Source organism: Ranitomeya variabilis, chromosome 8 (assembly GCF_051348905.1).
Source record: "Ranitomeya variabilis isolate aRanVar5 chromosome 8, aRanVar5.hap1, whole genome shotgun sequence".
NCBI classification, from domain to species: Eukaryota; Metazoa; Chordata; class Amphibia; order Anura; family Dendrobatidae; genus Ranitomeya; species Ranitomeya variabilis.
This window is the reverse complement of record NC_135239.1, coordinates 124,759,348-124,786,915: the sequence shown is the minus strand read 5'-3', so window position 1 is coordinate 124,786,915 and position 27,568 is coordinate 124,759,348. Positions and strand designations below refer to the sequence as shown.

Below are 27,568 nucleotides of genomic sequence, written 5' to 3'. Positions count from 1 at the left end.
AGCAAAAAAGCCAAACAAGAAACAAGTGTGGGACTGCACTTTTTTTGCAATTTCACTGCACTTGGAATTTTTTTCCCATTTTCTAGTACATGACATGGTAAAACCAATGATGTCGTTCAAAATTACAACTCGTCCCGCAAAAAATAAGCCCTTATATGGCCAAATTGATAGAAAAGTAAAAAAGTTATGGCTCTGGGAAGGAGGGGAGTGAGAAACGAACATGGAAAAATGGAAAATCCCAAGGTCATGAAGGGGTTAAATATCTTCAGTCTCTTCAGCAAGGTGCTGGTATTAGCTCAATTTCCCTCTGTCTGGTTGGAAATACTAGCAGTCGGCAAATGTCTTCTTGGAGTACTCTTGGAGGATTGCTGGCATGATATCTCTGTGGTCTTCTCAAGCTAAGTGTATCCCTTCATTTGTCCACCTTCTCTGTCTTTAGTAGCAGTGGGTGCTGACTAGCGCTCACTCCATCCCCTCCCTATCCAGGGCCTATCGCCAGGGACAGGCAGGGATTAGGATCCTGCTTGCGATAGGTGCAGAACCTATTTAGCGATGTTTATGGAAGACAGGGTGTTGCTCGATCTGCCTAGGGGTATCCACTCCCCCCTTCAATAGTGATTAGGCTTCTCCTCCCTCTCCCCATTGTTGTTTTGTTGTGCACCTTGCTTCTCCCTCACCCAGTGTAACAGCGGTTTGTGGTACATTTCTGTGGCATATAATACTCCAAAACAGAGTTGAAACATTTTTCTGGATTGAATTTGATTGTCATCCATACACTTTTGCGTTCTTTCTCTTACATTACTCTGGTATTAAACTCCCCAAAACTGGTTTGACTGCTGCAGGTGACCAACTTTTTTATTTTACTAAAAATAAACTTGTTTTAAGAGACCTAGCAATTAAAAAATGCATAAGGCGTGTTGTAATGGACGTGGAAGTGGAAGTGCTGATGGTGCATGCAGATGCTGAGGACGTTGGGCAGGTGTGACTAGGCCTGTTGCTGGAGCACAAGAAAAATGCCCATCTATGACACACAGGTTCCTGTCCCCCTTTGCATGGAGGCATGGTACACCATTTCTGAAGCCAGAATAGTGTGGACAGGTGGTCGGTTGCATAGCAGATAATGCTTCCAAGGGGCTTGGTAGCACTACCCAGTCTTCCACACGGTTCAGCCTCACGACCCTCTTTATTCTCATTTGCACAAGGAAAGACTAGAAGCAATCGGATGTAACTGAATGGAAGGAGACACAGATTAGATATTAGTGGAACAGGCTGCCACGAGAGGTGCTGAGTTCTCCTTCCATGGAAGATTTCAAACAGAGTCTGGACAGACATCTGTCTGGGATGATTTAGTGAATCCTGCTTTGAGCAGGGGGTTGGACCAGATGACCCAGGAGGTCCCTTCCAACTCTACCATTCTATGATTCTATGACCCTACAGACTGGATCACTTAATCCTCACCCTGATCCTCCTTCATCCAACCATGTTGAGTCCCATGAGACTAGTGATTCCACACTAGCACACTCCGAAGAGCTCTTTAAAACAACATTTCAGACACAGAGGGGGAGCTACCGCCACTTTGCCCCCCTATATAAAAGAGTGGCTACACACAGAGGGAAGAAAAAAAACCCATGTGGAGAGTAAAGTTGGCCAGCCTGGATGTATACAAAACGGTCCAAGCAAAGGTCAGATTGAAATAACGAATTCTAAGTACTCCGTAATGCAAACATAGATATGACCAATAGGTTTACCAACAGGGAGGGCAGAGGAGAGGAGTCCCGCTGGAAAAAAGTGCCCCGATACGCGTTTTGCGGCTCTGCCACGCCGCTTTCTCAAGGGCAAATACCAAACTTCAATTATAAAAAAGAAAAATTGGAGGCAGCACACCGTTTGTAGTGAAAAAGAGCTTGTTTAATCAGCACAGAAGCTTTCTGGGCTGATTCAATAAGCTCTTTTTCACTACAAACGGTGTGCTGCCTCCGATTTCTCATATATATATACGCTCACCGGCCACTTTATTAGGTACACCATGCTAGTAACGGGTTGGACCCCCTTTTGCCTTCAGAACTGCCTCAATTCTTCGTGGCATAGATTCAACAAGGTGCTGGAAGCATTCCTCAGAGATTTTGGTCCATATTGACATGATGGCATCACACAGTTGCCGCAGATTTGTCGGCTGCACATCCCAAAGATGCTCCATACAAGGCAGGATGGATCCATGCTTTCATGTTGTTTACGCCAAATTCTGACCCTACCATCCGAATGTCGCAGCAGAAATCGAGACTCATCAGAACCAAGCAACGTTTTTCCAATCTTCTACTGTCCAATTTCGATGAGCTTGTACAAATTGTAGCCTCAGTTTCCTGTTCTTAGCTGAAAGGAGTGGTACCCGGTGTGGTCTTCTGCTGCTGTATCCCATCTGCCTCAAAGTTCGACGCACTGTGCGTTCAGAGATGCTCTTAGGCCTACCTTGGTTGTAACGGGTGGCGATTTGAGTCACTGTTGCCTTTCTATCAGCTCGAACCAGTCTGCCCATTCTCCTCTGACCTCTGGCATCAACAAGGCATTTCCGCCCACAGAACTGCCGCTCACTGGATTTTTTTTCTTTTTCGGACCATTCTCTGTAAACCCTAGAGATGGTTGTGCGTGAAAATCCCAGTAGATCAGCAGTTTCTGAAATACTCAGACCAGCCCTTCTGGCACCAACAACCATGCCACGTTCAAAGGCACTCAAATCACCTTTCTTCCCCATACTGATGCTCGGTTTGAACTGCAGGAGATTGTCTTGACCATGTCTACATGCCTAAATGCACTGAGTTGCCGCCATGTGATTGGCTGATTAGAAATTAAGTGTTAACAAGAAGTTGGACAGGTGTACCTAATAAAGTGGCCGGTGAGTGTATATATATATATATATATATATATATATATATATATATATATATATATATATATATATATATAGTTATATGTGATTATCATATAAAGTGACAGTAATTGTTATTTTTTTTAACAAATCCTTGTGATGTTGGCTGTATGACAATAAAATACAATAGTGTTTAATATATACACAAGTATAAGTAAATGTGTGACACCAACGCCGTATTTAGAGTTTCTGCTGCCCTAGGCACTTTTAGTGCTGCCTCCCTCATAGGTGAGTATGACACCATCGGCAGTGACTTTGGCAAAAATCGCTGATGTGAAAGTAGCCTTTTGCAGCAGATCCGGCAGTTTTTCCGCATCTGCCGCGTAACGGATCACTTACAGCAACACTGCGTTCGGCCTCATTCACTCCCTATGGGACTTGCGGACATATGCGGCACTTGCGGTTTTGCAGAGATCCGTTAAATGCGGTACTTGCAGCAATGGAAAAAACTCTGCTAGCAGTGTTTTTTTGTCTCACCGCAAGTGCAAAACTGCAAGTGCTGCACATGTCCGCAAGTAGCCATCACTACCTGTCCCTGCACCTTGCTAGCTCATCCCTAATCATCCCTCCCTGACCTAAAACTACACTATAAAGCTTTAGAAAAACAATTTATTAACTGACATATTCCTACGATAATGAGGGCTCCAGGCTACAGCGTAGAATGGGACGGGCAGTCTCCGGGTCTCCATTCTCTCTCTGTGCACACCCTCAGTCCCTGCCTCACTGCCTGTGCACAGACCTCCCTCCACCAGACCTGGTAATCACTGCTCACAGTAGCATACCAGCAGAGGTGTATCTAGGGTTTCTGGCACCCGGGGAAAGAATTCATTTTGGCGCCCCCCCCCTCCCCCCAGCACACATGCAATTTACACACTTAGTCATGTACCCATGAGCTCCTCTCCCTAATGCTCTCAATGTTCAGTGAAAAACAGAAAAGCAGGAAGAGAAGCTCGTTGTCACAGGACCACAAGTATGAAAATCGCATGTGAGTGATGTGTCCATGTGATGACTACTGGAACCTGCAGAGCTGAACCCTGACATTGCAGGCTTCTGAATTCTCACAACGCACGCACTGCACACTTTTAGGATTCTCCTTTGCCGGTGGACAGTCATGTCAGCACAATCATGTGATTTGTATACCCCTGACCACATTCCAATTAGACGTGCCCGGCCTCGCTCAGTTCATTTTCATTGACTGACGCCGCACATGTCTAATCAACACATGACAGCAAGTATGTAAATCGCCAGCACGACAGAATCCGGACAGCGTGCAGAGCGCACTGTGAGAATTCAGAAGTCTGCAGTCGCAAAGAATGACTGCAGACTCATTACAAATCTGGAAATTCCATGAAATGCTCCTAACATAAATAAAAACATGAGAATTAGTCGGTATCACAAATAACATTTACATCCAGGTACGTTATAGATGACGTTGTCTCTGGAGTCATTCTCCTTCTTTTCTTCATCTTGTCCAGACCCCATAATGAGTTTTCTCATCCACAGCTTGTCTCTGCAGACTTCCATCTTGTCCGCTCTTTAGCAGAAAATCTCCACATGATGCCCTTAAAAGATACAAGTGTCATTATAATGCTCCTAAATAAAAAATTGCCCCTCACTATATTGTCTGCACAAAATATGACCCCACATTGTCCCTCTTATGGTACATGTTCTTCACACTGACCGCAACTTTCTATACTGGTCCCCTCTTCACACTGTCTTCTCACACTGTGTCCCCCCTATAAGGCCCAGTATTTATACTGTACTCTCTCATCACACTCCCCCTCCTTGTTATACTGTCCCCTCCTGGCTGTGCCCTTACACTGTCCCTCCATGCTACGCCCCACTACTCAGTTTCTATTCTGTACCCGCTCACTTTTCTCCCCCCAAATTGTCTCCTCACACTATTCCCCTCCATCCTCATACTGTCTCCTCTCACATCCCCCCAGTTCACCATACTGTCTCCTAATATATTTACCCCCTCACTTTCAATACTGCCTGCTTACCTGACTCTCCATACTGTGACTGCACACATCCCATCACCTTCACTCCCTGTACTCTGTCCACATACATTTTTCACATTGCTACTCATACTGTGTCCACATACATTCCCCCATTCGCTTCCCATACTGTCTGCACCCACCCCCCCATACTGTTTCCTCATATATGCCCCCCATTCCCCCATACTCTTTCCTCATATATGCCCCCATTCCCCTGTACTGCTTTCCCATCTCCCCCTGCTCTTCATTTTGTGTCCTCGAATCTCCCCCACACATTAAATCCCCAAATCCCCACTACAAATCTCCCCACACACAATAAATAACCCCATCTCCACTTCAAATCTCACCCCACACATTAAACACCCCCATCCTCACTCCAATTCTCCCCACACATAATAAATCCCCTCATCCCCACTCCAATTGTCCTCCCCGTGCACTTAATATTTGGTGTCTTCTGCTCCACTGGAGCACTTACCACCATTGTTCGCCTCTGCATTGTGAGTGAGCGAAATCAGCTGCATGATTACATGATCTGATCACGCTGCTCACGTCGCTCTGACCTGGCAGTCAGAGCCTCAATTGTACTCACTTTTGTAAGATGCGAGTGGATCGCCTCCAGTGTAGGGCAATGGGGTACTCGGTACCGGGTCCTGCGGTTCGGGGGATGTCACGGTGGCTGACCCGTTCCGTGGCCCTCAGGGGTGTCCAGTAAAAGAGTTTATATATGGGCAAGGTGCAGTAAAGAACGAGGAGACAGGTTTGCAGTCTTTTACCTTGTTTACTGATGACTTCAGATGGTATCCTCAGCCCGGAGCGCCAGGTGATAGGGCAGGCAGGGTCCGGTCGGTCTGAAGGCAATGCCAGAGTCCCCTTGCCCAGGTGGAAATCAGTAGCCTACCTACTAGCGCCTGTGCATTGTAGTACCTCCCTGCTGAGCTTCTCGGTAAGGTCCTCACAACTCTTGTAGATGTTCTAGATGTTGTTATTTCTTACTCTCTGTCCCCCAGATGGAATGGATAGGACAACCCGTATGACTGGGATAGCCTGGGGCTTGTTTGTAGGGACCCTAGAGACGCCCCGACCCCCACAATTTGCCACTATGTCTTCTTAGGTATTAAGGTCGGGCAGCCATCTTAGAATTGACTGTCCTGCCGGTCTCTGGAGCAAGGCGTAGAGACAGTTGCTCCCTCGGTGTTCCTGGCTACCGGCTTCTGCACCTCAGAAAGGAGCAGCTTGTTCCTGGCTGACCTCCCTCTGATATTCCTCTCCTTTGCTCTGCACACTCTCTGCAGTATGGTCACCTTTTTGTGTCTTTTTCCAGGAGTTGCAGCACTTCAGGCCAGCAGAGCTCCACTTCTTCTGTCTGCCTGACAGGAACTGAACTCCTTTTCCTCCAGATCAGGATGTAACATAGGGAAGCTCACCCTAAACAGGCTTAGAGCTCCCCCTTCTGGTCTGGAGTGTGAACATGTTGCATGCGTGTAATACCTGAATGTGGTTGTCTTTCATTGCCTTCAGACATGACATCACTTCTCCCCTGAAAGGATAATGACATCACTGCGACGACCAGGACTCTGGAGTGCCGCACTCCCCTCCCTGTTAAATCCAGTACTCCGGGACTGGGAAAAGAAGAACAACAATACATTAGCAAAAAGACATACACATTTTTGAAATGCTTTAAAACAGGTTAAGATAACAATGCTTCCCTTTATGGGAGGTGAGGACACTTGAACGTTGCGAAAGTCTTGGCCATACACAGTTCATGACTCCCAGTTCAGTGAGTGCAAACTTGAAACAGCAAGGATCCCGGGTAAACAAAGGGATCCTTTTAAAAGTATAATGAAAGTTTTGGAGCAATTCACTGTCCATTACTCCATTGTCCATTTTAAATCTGTAACAAACATATATATACAAACATTTTCAACCAAACAGCAGCAACCGTTAATATTTGCAAGTTTTTTTGCGAATTGCGGTCTGATTTTTAGTGCTACGTGTAGACCTCCGCAATGCAGGGGTTGGTAGTGACCTAACAGGGTCCGCTGTGCTCGCTATCGCTGGTGTGGTGCACTGTCTTCTGGCTACACTTCTAGTAAGTCTAGGTAGCACTGGCATACTGGAGCTCACAGGACTGCTGCTACTAATTGTGGGCATAGCAGATTCACCAACAGCAGAGGGAGGACTTGCCGATTCAACTGTTGGCATGGCATCCTCTGTTGGAGTCTGCTATGGTTGAGTTACAGCCAGGATCGCGTCGGCTATGGGAATCTGTTGGTGCAGAGTCTCTTTTTGCTCCAGATGATCTGGCATCACATTTGGTTCCGGCGTCTTCGGCTGCCGAAACGTTAAAACAGGTACCACGATGGCCAGATTTATTTGAGTCCAAGACTGGGGAAAATCGCCAAGAACAGTGTGTATCATCTTCTCCTCTTCTACAGGTGGAGATGTTCCTGGATCTGTTTCCCTATCTCTCAACTTATCAGGGCATATTTTGAGGTGGTCTCTGGTTATTGCTGTCAAAGTTTCTCCTCCATCTTTGTTGATGAGACAGACCTTCGTATTGTCAAAGTCGGATGGCAGGATGGTATATGGTTCCACTTCCCATTGGTCGTCAAGTTTGTGTAGTCTCCTCTTCCGTTTGAGTACTTGTTCACCTTGCGACAAGGGAATTGCAGGAGCATGCTGGTTGTAGTCAATTTCTTGTTTTTGTCTGGCTTTGGGCTAGACTTCTTTCCACGCATTCCTGTACTTTGCGGTACCTTTGCTGCCTTTCTGTATCCCAATCTGCATCTGGCGAGGTATCTTCTGGGGTTAGGACCCCCATGTCTAGATCAACAGGTAACTTGCTGGATCTTCCTCGCATCAGGTATGCTGGAGTGCAGTTGGTGGAATTCACTGGGATGTGGTTGTACATGTCTACCAAGTCAGGCAACTTTGTTGGCCATAAGTTCCGTTCCTTCACAGGCAAGGTCTTCAGTAAGTCGATTACCACTTGGTTCATCTTCTCGCACATCCTGTTAGTTTGTGGGTGATATGGTGTCGTTCTGCTCTTCTTACACCCATATAAATTGCAGAATTCCTGGAACAGCTCCGCTTCAAATGCTGGTCCTTGATCAGTCAGTACCTTCTCCGGGTACCCGTGTGGTCTACAGAAGTACTGCTGGAAGGCTTTGGCTGCTATCCTGGACATCAGATCTTTGACAGGCACAACTACCAGAAATCTAGAGTAGTGGTCCACGATAGTTAAAGCATAGACATAGCCTGACCGGCTGGGTGTTACCTTTACATGATCTAGCGCGACCAGTTCAAGCGGCCGTTTGGTGATGATAGGCTGCAGGGGAGCCCTTTGTCTGTCACGGTCCTTCCTGCGTAGGCTACATGGGCCACACTCTCGACACCACTTTTCGATGGCTTTCTTCATGGCAATCCAGTAGAACCTTCTACGGAGTAGACTCTCCAACTTCCTCCATCCGAAGTGTCCTGCTTGTCAGGACTCTGAACATTTTTTACCTTTTGTGCATTACTGCCCTTTTCCAAGATGGCGTCTTTGGTCTCATGTGCACTGTGTCTTCCTGCTGTAAAACTCCACCCCAGCCTTCAGTCTGTGCTAGAGTGCTCTGCCTTGCATCCAGCTCCTGACCTCTGATTACTCCCTGGCTATACACCTGCTCCTGTGAACCTGTGTGGTGATCCTGCTACTCTGCTCTGAGTTCCTGCTGCATACGCAAGTCTCCAGTAATCCTCCTTTATCTGCTGTTCGTGTTTACTTCCATCTGCATTTGCTGGACATGTAAGCTGTTGCTGCTTTGCAATAACCTGAGACTATTAACCAGGCCTCCCTGGTTGAGCTAAGATATGATTTGAACTGCCTTATAAGCATATCTATCTGTGCCTGGACTAAGACAAGGATTTATTCGTGTCAAGTATCCTCAAGAATAACTGTGCTTCATAGACTTTCTGCTTGATTGCATTTTCCTCTGAAGTTTCCTATAGACTGCTAAGCTGCGTTTATTATTTGCACCAAGTGTTGTGGATTTGAGTTTCTCTCTGCACCTGTTTGAATCACCGTGTGATAATATAGACTTTACCACTTATAAAACTGTGTCCTGTAGTTGTCTTGTTCCACGCAAAGAGTCTCCTGAGTTATCCTTTATAACTATTACAGGATACTCTAGCCTAAAAAAAAAGGAGACTGCTGGAACAATGACTGCAGAAAGCAGACTAGAGCAGGTGTTTTCCATAATTAGATCACTGCAGAAAGATGTGGAAGGTCTGCAAAAAAGTTTGGAAGCTTTGAACACAATCAACAAGTGTTTGGACAGACTTTGCAGGACTTAAGCACCCACATGGCAGCCCAGGAAAACAAACTTGCTGGCAAAGAGTCCCAGTATGGATGGGCTTTTCAGGACATAAGCACGCAAATAGCTGTACAAGCGACTTTTCCCTCTGGGCAACCGCCACCAGCTAGCCCATCCTAAGTTGCCCCCATTCAGATTTAATGGTGATCGCGACAAATTTCTTGGCTTTGTGAATCAATGTATGCTATATTTTGATGTGCATGCTGACCGTTTTCCTAATGATAGATCCAAAGTATTGTGTGTAATAATGCTGCTGACCGCACGAGCGCTCGCCTGGGCGAATCTGATGATTGAGTCTCGTGACCCACGGTTAAATGACTTGGATGATTTCTTGGCCGCTATGGCATTAATGTTTGATGACCCTAATCGCCGTGCAACCGCTGAATCTGCTTTGTTGTCTTTACGCCAGGCTAAACGTTCTGTTATTGAGTATGCCACTGAATTCAGGAGATTGGCGGTAGATACCAATTGGGACAGTTATGCACAATTGCCTATTTTTAAAAGGGGTCTGTCTAGTATTGTAAAAGATGAACTAGCCCACTCTGAGTCACCACAAGAGCTAGAGACATTTATACAGCATTGTGTGCACATAGACATTCGCCTTACTGAGCGTAGGCAGGAGAAATTTGCTGCATATAACCGTGTTTCTAACTTTTCCCTTCCTTCCAAAGAGCCTGCAGTTAAAACCTCTCGGGAGGTGGAGGAGGTGCCCATGCAAATTGATTCCGTTCAGAGGCGCGAGATCAATGAGTGATGGGAGCATTGCCTTCGTGAAAGTCTATGTTTCTACTGCGGCCAGTCTGACCACTTCTTGATCAATTGTCTTAAGTGTCCTAGACGGCCTAACAAGGTGCTAGCAGCAATAGGGGAGTATGACAACTATGATGATGAATCTGACATCTCTGAATATAGCCTACCTTTAAAGTATTCCATTCACTTTCTATGACTTCACCCCCCAAGGAGCTGAAGGAAAAGAACTCTCACTGTTCTCTCCCTATTAAGATCCTGTGTACAGGACAGTGGATTTCCAGTTCAGCTATGATTGACTCTGGTGCAGGTGGCAATTTCATGGATATCGCATTTGCCAAGGAACATGGTATTAGAATTCAGCAAAGAGCCTCTCCAATCACCATGGAAACAGTGGATGGGTCACCTTTAATCTCTGGCCTGTGGATCAGGAGACGGTACCCCTTGAAATTTTGTTGGAGCCTAATCATCAGGAGCAACTTTCTTTCTTGCTAATTTCTTCTCCTCATTTTCCTGTGCTTTTAGGCATTCCTTGGTTGCGTTCTCAGAACCCAATTATCAACTGGGAGACCAAGGAGATTACGTTTCCAACAAGGAGCAACTCAGCGTTAACAGAAGCTGTCCCTGAGTCCACGGCTACGGAACCACATGTACAGGTATTTTCTTTACCTCCAGCTTATAAAGAGTTCTCTGACATCTGTGACAAGAAGAATGTAGATCAGCTTCCTCCACCCAGGCATTATGACTGTCCCATTGAGCTGCTTCCCAGGGCAGCCATTCCTTTTGGTAACGTATACCCTTTGGCGGCACCTGAGCTTCAAGCCCTAAAAGAGTATATTGATGAAAATCTGGCCAAAGGCTTCATATGTCCTTCTTCCTCACCAGCAGGGGCACCTATCTTTTTTTGTAAAGAAGGATGGGACCCTGAGACCCTGTGTTGACTAACAAGAACTCAATAAGGTAACCGTACAAAACCGTTACCCTTTGCCTCTGATTCCCGAATTACTGGAAAGAGACCGCCATGCTAAGGTGTTCTCTAAACTGGATCTTCGTGGGGCTTATAATTTGGTGCGTATTCGTCCAGGGGATGAGTGGAAGACAGCATTCAGATGCCGGTATGGACACTTTGAATCTCTTGTGATGCCCTTCAGGCTTTGTAACACCCCTGCAACATTTCAACACCTTGCTAATGACATTTTCAGAGAGTTGTTGGACCAGTTTGTAGTGATCTATTTGGACGATATACTAATCTTTTCTGACTCTCTACAGGAACATGAAGAACATGTCAAAACTGTTTTAAGACGTCTGAAAGAGAACCATCTGTATATTAAGCTGGAGAAATGCGAGTTCCATCGTTCTGAGATACAGTTCTTAGGTTATATCATCTCTCCCCAGGGGCTGAACATGGAATCTGGTAAGATTCAGGCTATCCTTGACTGGCCGGTACCCAAGAACGTTAAGGAGGTCCAACGTTTTATTGGTTTTGCAAATTTCTACAGATGCTTCATTTCAAATTTTTCTGATATTGTCCGTCCCATTACTTTCTTGACAAAGAAGCTATAGCCCTTTAAGTGGTCATCACAGGCTCAAGAAGCTTTTGATTGGCTTAAGATCTGTTTCACATCAGCACCGCTGTTGATACACCCATATCCAACACTTCCTTTCGTTGTGGAGGTGGAAGCTTCTGATAATGCTTTGGGGGCTATTCTCTCCCAAAGAACTGGAGAGAAGGGTTTGCTACATCCTTGTGCTTTCTTTTCCCGTAGACTAACCTCAGCAGAGAAGAATTACGATGTGGGAGACAAGGAATTGCTGGCTATTATTGCGGCTTTAAAAGAATGGAGGCATCATCTGCAAGGAGCTGCACAACAGATCATAGTGCTAACTGACCATCGCAATCTAGAGTTCCTTAGATCCGCTAGATGTCTTTCTCCTTGTCAGGCTCGTTGGAACTTTAACTTTGTTATCTCGTACCGTCCAGGTTCTCGTAATGGGAAGGCTGATGCATTATCCCGAATCCATGCTGCGGATTCCGTACCTGGAGCCCCATCCAAGACATTTCTATCTGATGCCAATTTAATTGGAGTTATCAGCGATCAGGACTTGTGGAAGGAGTGCAGGGAGGCCTATGAAGGTGATGTATTTCTGGCCAACCCACCTGTGGATATTAATCTTGTCTTTAAGGGTGGCATGTGGTTCAGAGGTCGACGTATCTACGTCCCGGAGGTCGTCCGTCTGCAGATCCTCAAGTTGGTACATGACTCCAAGCTTGCTGGTCACAGGGGGGTTCAGAAGACACAAGAGTTCCTGAGCCAATTCTTCTGGTGGCCAACTTGCCTGAAGGATACCAAGGACTATGTTCTCTCTTGCGAGGTATGTGCCCATTACAAGACTCCTCATGTGGCTCCTATGGGTCTTCTACAACAATTACCTGTTCCGACCCGCCCTTGGGGGTCTATATCAATGGACTTTATTGTGGAGCTGCCTACATCGGGGGGCATTAATACCATCATGCTAGTAGTTGATCGCCTGACTAAAGCTGCTCATTTTGTTCCATGCACCGGCCTCCCCTCAGCTAAAGATACAGTGAACTAGGTTATACAGAATGTCTTTCGGTTGCACGGGGTTCCGGATGAGATCATCTCTGACCATGGAGTACAGTTCACTTCAAGATTCTGGAAGGGGTTTTGCTCTGCACTCAATATTAATGTCTGTCTCTCTTCTGCTTACCATCCCCAGACAAATGGTCAGACTGAGCGTACCAACCAGACGCTGGAACAATATCTAAGATGTTATGTCAGCCATCTCCAGGATGATTGGTTGGAGTTGTTGCCATTAGCCGAATTTTCATATAATAATTCTCAGAGCGCCTCCTGTTGTGAATTCCGTTCTCGGACTCCCTCCTGTGGTCATGAATGGTACTTTGGTTAATTCTGCTCTTGGACTCCCTCTGGTGGCTTTGAGCGGAACTGCTGGTCACTGAGGTTGACTGGCTCAGCTGCCCTCGTTTATTGTCATGCTGACTTTCCTATTTAACTCCACTCAGATCGTTACTTCTTGCCAGCTGTCAATGTCTCAGTATTGGTTCAGATCTCTCTTGGACTTCTCTGATGACCTGTCTACTCCAGCAGAAGCTAAGTCCCTGATAGTTCATTTGTTGTTACTGCATTCTGAATATATTTCTTAGTACTGCTACATTCTAGTCCAGCTTGCTATCATGATATTTCCTTGCTAGCTGGAAGCTCTGGGGGTGCAGAGTTGCACCTCCACACCGTGAGTCGGTGTGGGGTCTTTTTGCATATTCTGCATGGCTTTTGTAGTTTTTTTCTGACCGCATTTCTATCCTCTGACTATTTAGTGAAGACTGGCCTCCTTTGCTAAAACCTGTTTCATTCCTGTGTTTGTGACTTTCCTCTTAACTCACAGTCAATATATGTGGGGGCTGCCTTTTCCTTTGGGGAATTTCTCTGAGGCAAGGTAAGGCTTCTATTTCTCTCTTTAAGGGGTAGTTAGCTCTTAGGCTGTGCAGAGGTGTCTATGGAGAGTTAGGTACGCTCCACGGCTATCTCTAGTGTTTGTGATAGGAGTAGGGTTTGCGGTCAGCACAGTTCCCACGTCCCCAGAGCTTGTCCCGGTTTCTAGTTTAACCATCAGGTCATTCCGGGTGCTCCTAACCACCAGGTCCATAACAGCCTCCACTAAATTTACACCTTTCTTTGCCAATTTGGGTTATCATCCATGTATTTTACCTAGGTCTCCAATTAATTCTCCGGTTCCGGCAGTGGAGAAAATTCTGACTGCGATGAGACAGAATCTGGAGGTTCTGAAGGAATCCCTGACCACAGCTCAAGAATGTTATAAGAGATCGGCTGATAGATTCCGTAAACCTGCACCCATGTTCAATGTAGGAGATTCTGTGTGGTTAGCAACCAAGAATCTGAAGTTAAACGTTCCTTCACAAAAGCTTGGACAGAAATTCATTGGCCCTTTCAAGATCAATGGTATTGTGAGCTCTGTGGCCTGCCGGCTGAAGCTGCCTAGGACAATGAAGGTACACCCAGTTTTTCATGTATCTTTACTAAAGCCTGTATCTCCTAATACCTTCCAGGGACATGTTGTGCCACATCGGCAGCCTGTGGTGATTGATGGGCAAGAACAATTCGTGGTGGAGGAAATTATTGATTCCAGGATTCGCAGGAATCGGCTCCAATATCAGATAAGATGGCAGGGATATCCCCCTGAGGAAGACTCTTGGGAACCTGTGGAAAACATCAATGCCCAACAGAAAATTTCTCGTTTTCATCAGAGATTCCCTGGGAAACTAGGTCCAGGATTGTCCTGAGGCCGCTTCTAAGGAGGGAGTAATGTCGGGACTCTGAACATTTCTTACCTTTTGTACATTACTGCCCTTTTCCAAGATGGCGTCTTTGGTCTCATGTGCACTGTCTTCCTGCTATAAAACTCCACCCCAGCCTTCAGTCTGTGCTAGAGTATTCTGCCTTGCATCCAGCTCCTGACCTCTGATTACTCCCTGGCTATACACCTGCTCCTGTGAACCTGTGTGGTGATCCTGCTACTCTGCTCTGAGTTCCTGCTGCATACACAAGTTTCCAGTAATCCTCCTTCATCTGCTGTTCGTGTTTACTTCCATCTGCATTTGCTGGACATGTAAGCTGTTGCTGCTTTGCAATAACCTGAAACTATTAACCAGGCCTCCCTGTTATGATCCCAGTGGCTCAGGATCACAAATCTAATCAGCTAAGTAAGAGACAATAGGACGAGCTCTGGGGATGTGGTAACTGGACTGACCGCAAAGCTGATCCTAACCAAACACACTAAAGGTAGCCGTGGAACGTTTCCTGAAATCCTAGACGTCTCTTCACGGCCTGAGAAACTGACTACCCCTAGAGATAAAGTAAGACCTCACTTGCCTCAGAGAAATAACCCCAAAGAAATAGAACAGCCCCCCACAAATAATAACGGTGAGTTAAGAGGAAAAGACAAACGCAGAGATGAAACAGGTTAAGCAAATGAGGCCCGCTAACACTAGATAGCAGAAAATAGCAAGGGATCTGTGCGGTCAGTAAAAAACCCTATACAAAAATATCCACGCAGAGAATGCGAGAACCCCCACACCAACTAACGATGTGGGGGGAGCAACTCAGCACCCCAGAGCTACCAGCAAGCAGAGAAATCACATATTAGCAAGCTGGACAAAACTCATAATATTCTAGGAACATATTGAACACAGATGAGCAAGAATAAGCAAACAGAACTTAGCTTCTCTTGAAGAGACTGGCAACGGATGTAGACAGGAGCAAACAGAATAGCACTGAATACAACGACAGCAGGCATAGACTGAGATTCCAAGTGAGCTTAAATAGAAAAACAGCCCACAGATAACGAGACAGCTGATGCCAGTCACAAACCTGCAGAAAGACAGCACTCACACAGTACCACTTGTGACCACAAGAGGGAGCCCAGAAATAGAGTTCACAACACCTCCCTGGTTGAGCTAAGTAATGATTTGAACTGCCTAATAAGCATATCTATCTGTGCCTGGACTAAGACAAGGATTTAAAGGATTTATTCGTGTCAAGTATCTTCAAGAATAACTGTGCTTCATAGACTTTCTGCTTGATTGCATTTTCCTGTGAAGTTTCCTATAGACTGCTAAGCTGAGTTTATTATTTGCACCAAGTGTTGTGGACTTGAGTTTCTCTCTGCACCTGTTTGAATCACCGTGTGATAATATAGACTTTACCACTTATAAAACTGTGTCCTGTAGTTGTCTTGTTCCACGCAAAGAGTCTCCTGAGTTATCCCCTATAGATTTTACACTGCCCCATCGTGGTATGCTTCCAGAACCATTGGTGCATCTTGTCTTGGGACTACTATCTTCCATACCAACTCATGAGTCCGTGGGTCGATGCTTCTTCGGCACAGCTTACCATCATAAATAAACTGTTTGCCTCTCCCCTTCCACAGTTGTTGCGTCTCTTGTGGATCATCCGGGCCAGGGTGCGAACCTGCCTGCGTCAGGAGCTCTTTCACCCAATGGACCGCGGGGTCACTGTCCTGGGTCTCTGCCCAGCAGTGGTGGGGCAGGGGATTCAGCGTGGCGTCCTGCTTGTTCTTGCGCCTGTTCCCCACATGATGGGAATACTGAGTGGCCTTGGGGCGATGGAAAGCTGGCAACTCTATTTCTTCGAGTGCTTCCGAGTAGGGTTGAGTGACTTTCATTTTTGTAAGATTGAGTCGGATTTTGCGAAACCCGACTTTGTCCAAAGTCGAGTCGAGTGCAGTCGGCCGATTATCGCTAAAAGTCGGGGATCGACCGAAACACGAAACCCAATGCAAGTCAATGGGGAAGCATAGTCGGCAGTGAGTGGAGGCCAGGAAAACACCTACAGTGCCCATTTTAATGCCAAAAACATCCATTCTTGTTTCTGAAGCTTGTCAATCTTAATTAACTTTATAATAATAGTAGGGCGTTGGAAATTGGGGGTCATTTGGCAAAAGTTGTGGGGGGTAGGGCTGGTTCAAGGTTTTAGTGGGCCCAGGAAACGTGGACTACGTCATGGCGGTGGAGCAGTGAGAGGTAAGTATGTCAAGTTTGCAAGTGCTGTGATCCTAAGCAAGCAGGGGGGGCCCACTCGTTGGCATTGGCACTGGCACAGGGCCCCTTAAAGTACAGCGGTGTGTTTGCACGGCGGGGGCGCCTCCCACTAGCAGCGACACTTTTGCGTACTCTGAGGGGCCCTGTGCCAGTGACGTCGCCAACGAGTATGCCCCCCACCTGATGAAGGAACCTGCACTTTCATCTGCACCTTCCTCTTTGTCCCTGTGTAAGGTTACATAGTTACATAGTTACATAGTTAGTAAGGCCGAAAAAAGACATTTGTCCATCCAGTTCAGCCTATATTCCATCATAATAAATCCCCAGATCTACGTCCTTCTACAGAACCTAATAATTGTATGATACAATATTGTTCTGCTCCAGGAAGACATCCAGGCCTCTCTTGAACCCCTCAACTGAGTTCGCCATCACCACCTCCTCAGGCAAGCAATTCCAAATTCTCACTGCCCTAACAGTAAAGAATCCTCTTCTATTTTGGTGGAAAAACCTTCTCTCCTCCAGACGCAAAGAATGCCCCCTTGTGCCCGTCACCTTCCTTGGTATAAACAGATCCTCAGCAAGATATTTGTATTGTCCCCTTATATACTTATACATGGTTATTAGATCGCCCCTCAGTCGTCTTTTTTCTAGACTAAATAATCCTAATTTCGCTAATCTATCTGGGTATTGTAGTTCTCCCATCCCCTTTATTAATTTTGTTGCCCTCCTTTGTACTCTCTCTAGTTCCATTATATCCTTCCTGAGCACCGGTGCCCAAAACTGGACACAGTACTCCATGTGCGGTCTAACTAGGGATTTGTACAGAGGCAGTATAATGCTCTCATCATGTGTATCCAGACCTCTTTTAATGCACCCCATGATCCTGTTTGCCTTGGCAGCTGCTGCCTGGCACTGGCTGCTCCAGGTAAGTTTATCATTAACTAGGATCCCCAAGTCCTTCTCCATGTCAGATTTACCCAGTGGTTTCCCATTCAGTGTGTAATGGTGACATTGATTCCTTCTTCCCATGTGTATAACCTTACATTTATCATTGTTAAACCTCATCTTCCACCTTTCAGCCCAAGTTTCCAACTTATCCAGATCCATCTGTAGCAGAATACTATCTTCTCTTGTATTAACTGCTTTACATAGTTTTGTATCATCTGCAAATATCAATATTTTACTGTGTAAACCTTCTACCAGATCATTAATGAATATGTTGAAGAGAACAGGTCCCAATACCGACCCCTGCAGTACCCCACTGGTCACAGCGACCCAGTTAGAGACTATACCATTTATAACCACCCTCTGCTTTCTATCACTAAGCCAGTTACTAACCCATTTACACACATTTTCCCCCAGACCAAGCATTCTCATTTTGTGTACCAACCTCTTGTGCGGCACGGTATCAGATGCTTTGGAAAAATCGAGATATACCACGTCCAATGACTCATCGTGGTCCAGCCTATAGCTTACCTCTTCATAAAAACTGATTAGATTGGTTTGACAGGAGCGATTTCTCATAAACCCATGCTGATATGGAGTTAAACAGTTATTCTCATTGAGATAATCCAGAATAACATCCTTCAGAAACCCTTCAAATATTTTACCAACAGTAGAGGTTAGACTTACTGGCCTATAATTTCCAGGTTCACTTTTAGAGCCCTTTTTGAATATTGGCACCACATTTGCTATGCGCCAGTCCTGCGGAACAGACCCCGTCGCTATAGAGTCCCTAAAAATAAGAAATAATGGCTTATCTATTACATTACTTAGTTCTCTTAGTACTCGTGGGTGTATGCCATCCGGACCCGGAGATTTATCTATTTTAATCTTATTTAGCCGGTTTCGCACCTCTTCTTGGGTTAGATTGGTGACCCTTAATATAGGGTTTTCATTGTTTCTTGGGATTTCACCTAGCATTTCATTTTCCACTGTGAATACCGTGGAGAAGAAGGTGTTTAATATGTTAGCTTTTTCCTCGTCATCTACAACCATTCTTTCCTCACTATTTTTTAAGGGGCCTACATTTTCAGTTTTTATTCTTTTACTATTGATATAGTTGAAGAACAGTTTGGGATTAGTTTTACTCTCCTTAGCAATGTGCTTCTCTGTTTCCTTCTTGGCAGCTTTAGTTAGTTTTTTAGATAAAGTATTTTTCTCCCTATAGTTTTTTAGAGCTTCAATGGTGCCATCCTGCTTTAGTAGTGCAAAAGCTTTCTTTTTACTGTTAATTGCCTGTCTTACTTCTTTGTTTAGCCACATTGGGTTTTTCCTATTTCTAGTCCTTTTATTCCCACAAGGTATAAACCGCTTACAGTGCCTATTTAGGATGTTCTTAAACATTTTCCATTTATTATCTGTATTCTTATTTCTGAGGATATTGTCCCAGTCTACCAGATTAAGGGCATCTCTAAGCTGGTCAAACTTTGCCTTCCTAAAGTTCAAGGTGGTATAACATGCGGGAAGGGGAACCTTACTTTCAGCAGGGTCAGATTCTGGCTGTGTAGAGTACAAGGGGAATGTAGTGGTCTAGGTCAATGTACCAGCAGACTCATCTAGCAGTGGCTGGGCAATGGGCAGGATGAGGAGGAAACACAGATATAGGGCCAAAGAATAAAGTAGGCTAAATGCAGTTCAAAATTGGTAACAGGACTAAACAGGCGGCATTGCTTTGTTCAGTGGAGTAGGAAACCCAGGAGCAACAGACACTGTTTTAAGGGCCCAACCACACTAGTAGGCCAAATGCAGTTTAATATCTGCTACTATAGGCCAAAAGCCTAAAGACTGAAGCTCAGCTTTATACAGTGGAGGACAACACCAGGGAGCGGCAGACACCGTTAGTAGGCCGTAACCACCATTTTTTGTTAAAAAAGCACTTAATGAGAGCCAGAAGGTTGAAGCTCAGACAAGGCAACCTGGAGGAGAACACCAAGGAGGAGGAGAACACTCAGGAGGAGGACAACACCAGGGAGCGGCAGACACCGTTAGTAGGCCGTAACCACCAATTTTTTTAAAAACAGCACTTAATGAGAGCCAGAAGGTTGAAGCTCAGATTTAGACAGTAGAGGACAACACCAGGGAGCGGCAGACACCGTTAGTAGGCCCTAACCACCAATTTATTAAAAAACAGCACTTAATGAGAGCCAGAAGGTTGAAGCTCAGATTTAGATAGTGGAGGACAACACCAGGGAGTGGCAGACACCGTTAGTAGGCCGTAACCACCAATTTTTTTAAAAACAACACTTAATGAGAGCCAGAAGGTTGAAGCTCAGATTTAGACAGTGGAGGACAACACCAGGGAGCGGCAGACACCGTTAGTAGGCCGTAACCACCAATTTTTTGTTAAAAAAGCACTTAATGAGAGCCAGAAGGTTGAAGCTCAGACAAGGCAACCTGGAGGAGAACACCAAGGAGGAGGAGAACACTCAGGAGGAGGACAACACCAGGGAGCGGCAGACACCGTTAATAGGCCGTAACCACCAATTTTTTGTTAAAAAAGCACTTAATGAGAGCCAGAAGGTTGAAGCTCAGATTTAGACAGTGGAGGACAACACCAGGGAGCGGCAGACACCGTTAGTAGGCCCTAACCACCAATTTTTTAAAAAACAGCACTTAATGAGAGCCAGAAGGTTGAAGCTCAGATTTAGACAGTGGAGGACAACACCAGGGAGCGGCAGACACCGTTAGTAGGCCGTAACCACCAATTTTTTTAAAAAACAGCACTTAATGAGAGCCAGAAGGTTGAAGCTCAGATTTAGACAGTGGAGGACAACACCAGGGAGCGGCAGACACCGTTAGTAGGCCCTAACCACCAATTTTTTTTAAAAAACAGCACTTAGTCTACGTTCACATTTGCGGTGTGCGCCGCAGCGTCGTCGCCGCAACGCACAACGCAACAAAAACGCAATAGAAACGCATGGTTTTTCGCCGCATGCGTTCAACGCATGCGTAGAAAAACGCTGCGTTTTTTGGAAACACAGTTGCGTTTTGACCAAAAAACGCTGCGTTTTTCGACGCATGCGTTTTCCTACAGTGAGTCATTCTTCATCACCCAAAAAAAAAAAAAAGTGTCTACACACTAGATAAGGACCACCAATGGCTAGAAGAGGGTTGGTGTAATGTAATTGTCTATATATACCCTGGCAGAGATGAATTCCTCCCATTTTGCTGGTATTCATGATGGAGCGTCCCATGGACAGTATCTACATGGATATGGAGATGGAATTTGCCTTGGCTAATGCCTATGCTGTCGCCTGTTTTCATCAAAGGGAAAGGGAAAAACGGAGATGGAGTCGTCCCCGCTTTTGGATACACCCTATCGTGGAAGTCGTGGAGCATACCATTGCTTGTTTGGCGAACTCAATGACAAACTGGAGAAATATTTTGAATATACCAGGATGTCTCAGGACAGCTTCCGCTATCTTTTGCGTCGGGTGGAAGGATCCATTAGCAGGCAGGACACGCAGCTCCGGAGAGCTATTTCCGCAGAGGAATGGCTGCTGGTGACTCTATGGTACGTAGCTGTTTGAATGACTGTGATATGTTCTTCCCTTTTTTTTTTTTTTTTTGGGTTTGGTATGGTCAATGTACTTTTATAAATTGCAATGTACTTTAATGTAATTTCTTTATCTTCTTGGCAGTTTCCTGGCTACTGGAGAGACCTTGAGATCACTTCATTTTCAATTCAGGATTGGAGTCTCCACTCTTTCTGGAATTATTGCTGAGACATGCCGCGCTTTGTGGGATAATCTCCGGGAGGAATTTTTACCCGTCCCTACAAGTGAAATCTGGGAGGCCAACGCACAGAAATTTGAGCAAGTGTGTTCTTTTCCAAACTGTATTGGCGCAGTGGATGGAAAGCACATTCGGATTACCAAGCCTGCGAAAAGTGGATCCCTTTTCTACAATTATAAAAAATACTTTTCAACTGTGCTCATGGCAATTGCCGGTGCGGACTGCAGGTTTCTCGCAGTGGACATTGGTGCGTTTGGCCGTGCAAATGACTCACGGACATTTAAAGAGTCGGATATGGGTCAAAAATTATATGGCAACAATTTTAATTTCCCCCAGCCACGACCTCTTCCCCACACCGAAGGCCCTGCGATGCCATTTGTTGTGGTTGGGGATGAGGCATTCCAAATGTCTGCCAACCTATTGAAACCCTACTCCAGTCGGGGCTTGGACCATACAAAAAGGGTTTTCAATTACAGACTGTCCAGGGCCAGAAGGACTGTGGAGTGCGCCTTTGGCATCCTTGTCTCCAAATGGCGTATATTAGGATCCGCCATTAATCTTAAAATTGAAACAGTGGATGAGGTGGTGAAGGCTTGTGTGGTTCTCCACAATTACATTATGGCCAAAGAGAGACTGAATGTGGAACTCGATGAACCCATAGCCAACCCATTGCCAGATTACCATGATCATCCTCTGAGGACAAGTGTGGAAATTGCGCAGATGAGGGATCGTTTTGCGGCCTATTTTGTGTCAGATGTTGGCCGTGTGTCATGGCAAGATCAAATGGTGTAGTGTTAATGTCACTGTTGGACTGTATTCTGGTTTTAACTACACCAATAAATACCTCTACTGTGACTGTGCTAAAAATATAATATAATAATAAACTAATTCTCCAGTGTTATGTGCAATAAATGTAATCCGTTTAGGTTGGTTTGGTTATGTCAAATTTTGCATCTACCTAGACTTCACAAATGTAATGTGCCTTATCTAAAAAATTGGAACCCTTTGTTTTTAAAATGTTGTTGTTTAATAAAATTTTTTTCTAAGTTTTCTACCCTGCTTCAAAGAACAAATTTATACCATACCATATAACATATTTATTTGGTTGTCAGATTGCCGTGTATCGTTGTGTTTGACAGCAAAAGCAACGATACCAGCGATGTTTTACAATGGTAATCAGGGTAAATATCGGGTTACTAAGCGTAGGGCGGCGCTTAGTAACCTGATATTTACCTTGGTTACCAGTGTTAAATGTAAAAAAACCAACAGTACATATACTCATCTTCGCGTCCCCCGGCGTCCGCTTCCTGCACTGACTGAGCGCCGGCCGTAAAGTGAATGCACAGCACAGCGGTGATGTGACCGCTCTGCTGTTAGGGCCGTCACTCAGTCAGTGCAGGGAAGCGGACGCCGGGGGACGCGATTGTGAGTATATGTACTGTTGTTTTTTTTACATTTAACACTGGTAACCAGGGTAAACATCGGAAGCGCGGCCCTGCGCTTAGCAACCCGATGTTTACCCTGGTTACCCGGGGACCTCGGCATCGTTGGTCGCTGGAGAGCTGTCACACAGACAGCTCTCCAGCGACCAAATAGCGATGCTGCAGTGATCTGCATCATTGTCTGTTTCGCTGCAGCATTGTTAAGTGTGAAGGTACCTTTAGGGTATGTGTCCACGTTCAGGATTGCATCAGGATTTTGTCAGGATTTTTCACCAGTATTTGTAAGCCAAAACCAGGAGTGGAACAATTCCTCTAATTACAATAAAATTAAATACAGAAGTGGAGCATATGTTTCTATTCTACTTTTCCTCTAAAAGTAGAATAGAAACATATGCTCCACTTCTGTATTTATCACCCACTCCTGGTTTTGGGTTACAAATACTGATGTAAAATCCTGACCAAATCCTGATGCAATCCTGAACGTGGACACATACCCTTAGGGTATGTCTCCCTGTTTGGCCGGCCTCGAGAGCTTGGATTCCATATTTTCAAGGCGCCGGTCGATATTGGACAGAGCAGTGTCCATTCTATCGCCCAACGCCTTGAAATAGTTCTGGAAGACCGTGCTCAAATGCAAAAATTTGGGCATGGTTGGCCTGTCCGAGGCCCGCTGGCGCTGTCGGGAATTCCCGAACGAAGGAGTGCCAGAGGCCTCGGGCAGGGGAACACCTGATGGACCGGCTGCCGGTTCTCCAGATGGTGGTGCGAGCCTGCTGTCGCTGTGGGATGGCTGTGACGGGTCAGATGGCGATTCATGAAGGTCCGCTCCTGATGGGCGAGCTCGCTCGAGGGTGCTGCTGTGTGTCCTGTGAAAAGATAAGGGAAAAATTAGTCTTCTATTAATAACCTACCACATACGCCAACTCCTGTAACAAAATTAACATTACATTACACAACAATACATTACAATCCTCTGTCTCTCAGTCTGTGTGGCCTATAATAAATTGCAGATTGTTATCGCCAGCTGACCGTTATGGCTGACGATAACAATCATGAACATACCAACGGCAGAAAATGACTGCTCATTCCCGCTGCCAAAGCCTTTTGACCGCATACCACTGTCATCGGTAAATAATTTTTTTGTCTAAAACTCTTTCTTGACGCTGCCTATGCTGCAAAAATAGTATAAAATTTAAAGTCAAGATAAAAATAAAAAAAAAACAAAAAAACATTGACTTTGCTGATCTGATCGCAGGAACGGCCATGACGTTAGGATCATGTGATCGAGACGTCATCACTATTCCTGCGATCAGAACTACCCTGACTCAGAACGTAACCTGTCATGGACTACAAGGACTCACACTTAACCAAAAAAATTACTAATGGGCTATATACCATTCCACTAGGGAAAAAGTTAAGTGGATGGCCAATATGCTACGCTGACTACATGGATGGGCAATACACTATGTGCATGGGAAATATACTATGTGGATACGTGGCTAGAACATGTACTATGTGGCTGCGATATAGTGGCCTGGCAATATACTATGTGGATGCACAATGTACGTGGCTGGCCAATGTACAATGTGGCCGTGCAATATGGTATGTGGCTGGGCAATGTACAATGTGGCTGTGCAATATGGTATGTGGGATAAATACTTACTGTCGGCGGCCAAGGATCGGTCTTAAGAACTGTAATGCCCTGTGGTATTTGTAGGGCACAGACTTGGCCGCAGCAGCACCACTTCGAGATTGCTCCTCCTCAGTACGGAGCCCCTTATTGAAACGGTCCTTCATGGATCGCCATCTGGTCCTCAACTTTTTAACTGTGAATGCAAAGAAAAAAAAAGGTTACATATTTAGCATTTAAAAAGGATAGAACAACCGTGTGCGATGCAAAGTTTAGGCGTTGATCGCATCACACACGGTTGTGTTTATCCTGGCAAGATGAGTCATTGCAGCGTATCAGCACAGCGTATCAGCAATACTCACCAAAGTTGCTTTTGTCCGTGCTTGAAGCGCTTTCAAAGCCATCCCACAGCGACTTTGCCACCTCAACCCACAAACGCCTCAACACCACCTGGTCCATGTGCCGGGGGTCACGGCTGTCCCACAACGGGCCACGCTCCTGGATGCTGGTGATCAGGAGGTCCACATCAATACTCTACCCGTGGTCCCGTTGTGAAACCTAGAAAAATTAGAAAACAATAAGGTTACAAATATGCAAATATTAACAACCACCAGCACCTGTCATGATATGTACCTTTGCCCTGTCCTGTCTTTGAATAATATGCCATTTGATGTATGTATATTTCTGGTTTCTACACCTGTATTTAGGTATGTTCTTGTGTGTATGTTACCTTCCCCCAATACTTGCAGCCCTTAAAAGCTATAATGTAATTAATGTAAACATCCCTAGTGAAAGCAGGATGCTACTCAAATGTACTGTTCCTCACAGCAGGATGCTAGTGAAATGTCCTGTTCCTCACAGCAGGATGCTAGTCAAGAAAAAAAAAAAAAAATACTCGCCGGCTTGACGCCACACCTTGGCCCCGGAGCTCTCTGCTCCCGCTGAGTGCCTTCCCCCTCACTTGAAGAAGCCTGTAAAAATTGTAGACAAAAATTATTGCCAAGGCTACAAATGACAGCGAAAAGTAAGCAACTGGACATAATTACTCACCGCACTCCCCCGCGCCGATTGGCTATGTTCGGAGTCACTCGCCATTCTTGCAAGTTTGTTCTGCAATGAAAAAATGAGCAAAAAATCACATCCAAAGCTAACAATGCCACATACAAAAAATAGCCCCCCAAAAAATAACCACCACAATGGACTGTTGACTGATAGGACAATGCAAACTCAACAAGCGACACCACAACGCCATACATTGCAAGAGAATACAATAGCATATACAACACAATGCAGAGTATGAAAAAGTTTCATCCAGAAGACCCAAACAAAATTAAGCCAAAATAGACACCTATGTCCAAATTTAAAAAAAAAAAAAAATTAAAAAAAAACAAAAACCTTTTATTTATACAGAAAAAAAAGGCACAATGAAATAGCAAACTAATGAACGCCATCCTTTACAATTACAACAAGATATAATCCAAAACAACACCATCTGGTGACATATAACCACAGAAATACATCAGAAAAAGGCGATAAATACTATTCTAGATAATAAGCAATAAACATTATGCGACAACCGCTGTTACAATATACAGCAACCCAAAAGATAAACCATAGTCAAATAGAAAAAAAAAACCATGAAACTAAAAAAAAAGGGCCCCACCAAAAACAAAAAAAACATCCATTATACTACACACTTGGCAATGCAAACAGTCAAGGAACGAGATATATGCCATATGGAAAACGACGTAAAACCATCAGATATATAAAAAAACAAACAAATGAAAATAGAATGGCATATAGCCGCACGGAACAATACAATACAAATGAAACATCATAAATGTAGCCCCCCCCACCAGCAAGAAAAGACACTCAAGGAAAGAAAAAAAAATGCCAACAGCATACTTTACAATAAAACACAGCAAGACATGAGCCAATAAAACGCCTTACGGTTACCCCCAACAATAGAAACCAGAAAAAGACATGCACCAGAAATTTAACAGTAAAAAATCAGCCCAAAAAAATACATTGAACAACCGCATGACACCAGAACAACCCAAAACCAATCCAAAACCAATCCAAAACCAAGCAAGGCCGAAGACAATAAACGCCAGCATAACGCCAGAAGTACATCAGAACCAGATTAAAAAAAAAAAAATTTCAATAACAACCCACAGTGCCATAACCGTACAATAGCTCAGACCAAACATTGCACAAATTAAATCAAAATCAAGAAATAAAACACAGAATTAAAAATATGCAAAGAGAAATATATACTTACAGGTTTGGAAAGCAGATTCTCCTCTCAGTCTTGTCTGTAGTGAATAGCCTTGTGAAAGACAATGCCAAACCCCTTTTTATATATATATAAGTGTTTTTTTAGTGTCTAGACAAAGTCTAGACAATGTTTTGCATTTTTTATTGGAAAACGCATGCGTCGTACAACACACCACGTTGTCAATACAATTCAATGGGGAAAAAGGCGCATCGACGACGCAAACACGACGCAAACACGACGCATGCGTTTTTTAAAAGGTCGGCGCCGCCCGAAAAATGCAACATGTTGCGTTTGCTGCGCCCTGACAGGTGCGCCCTAACGCCGCATGCGGCGTACAACGCAACACAACGCATGACAACGCATGTACATGCGGCCCCATGCGGCGCCAATGTTGCGGCGACGACGCTGCGGCGCACACCGCAAATGTGAACGTAGCCTTAATGAGAGCCAGAAGGTTGAAGCTCAGATTTAGACAGTGGAGGACAACACCAGGGAGCGGCAGACACCGTTAGTAGGCCGTAACCACCAATTTTTTGTTAAAAAAGCACTTAATGAGAGCCAGAAGGTTGAAGCTCAGACAAGGCAACCTGGAGGAGAACACCAAGGAGGAGGAGAACACTCAGGAGGAGGACAACACCAGGGAGCGGCAGACACCGTTAGTAGGCCGTAACCACCAATTTTTTGTTAAAAAAGCACTTAATGAGAGCCAGAAGGTTAAAGCTCAGACAAGGCAACCTGGAGGAGAACACCAAGGAGGAGGAGAACACTCAGGAGGAGGACAACACCAGGGAGCGGCAGACACCGTTAGTAGGCCGTAACCACCAATTTTTTTAAAAACAG

At 45.1% G+C, this 27,568-nt stretch overlaps 1 protein-coding gene across 1 annotated transcript; it reads right to left on the bottom strand.

Annotated features, from left to right (window-relative positions):
- Positions 1-1,189: 1,189 nt before the first annotated feature.
- Positions 1,190-27,560, bottom strand: LOC143788143 (uncharacterized). The gene is made up of 4 exons (XM_077277551.1): positions 24,813-27,560; positions 24,484-24,646; positions 23,341-23,686; positions 1,190-1,228 (listed from the first exon to the last, which is right to left on the bottom strand). Exons 1-4 carry the CDS (start codon positions 24,907-24,909, stop codon positions 1,190-1,192), a joined length of 645 nt encoding a protein of 214 aa, XP_077133666.1. The 5' UTR covers positions 24,910-27,560.
- Between the last annotated feature and the right edge of the window lie 8 nt (positions 27,561-27,568).

What these genes read in the sequence shown, in the direction of transcription:
- LOC143788143 (XM_077277551.1), bottom strand. Translation starts at nt 24,909, where the DNA reads ATGGACCAGGTGGTGTTGAGGCGTTTGTGGGTTGAGGTGGCAAAGTCG. An exon ending in CACGGACAAAAGCAACTTTG is followed by an intron (nt 24,647 to 24,812) that starts GTGAGTATTGCT and finishes TTGCATTCACAG; the next exon opens with TTAAAAAGTTGAGGACCAGA. An exon ending in CCGATCCTTGGCCGCCGACA is followed by an intron (nt 23,687 to 24,483) that starts GTAAGTATTTAT and finishes ATCTTTTCACAG; the next exon opens with GACACACAGCAGCACCCTCG.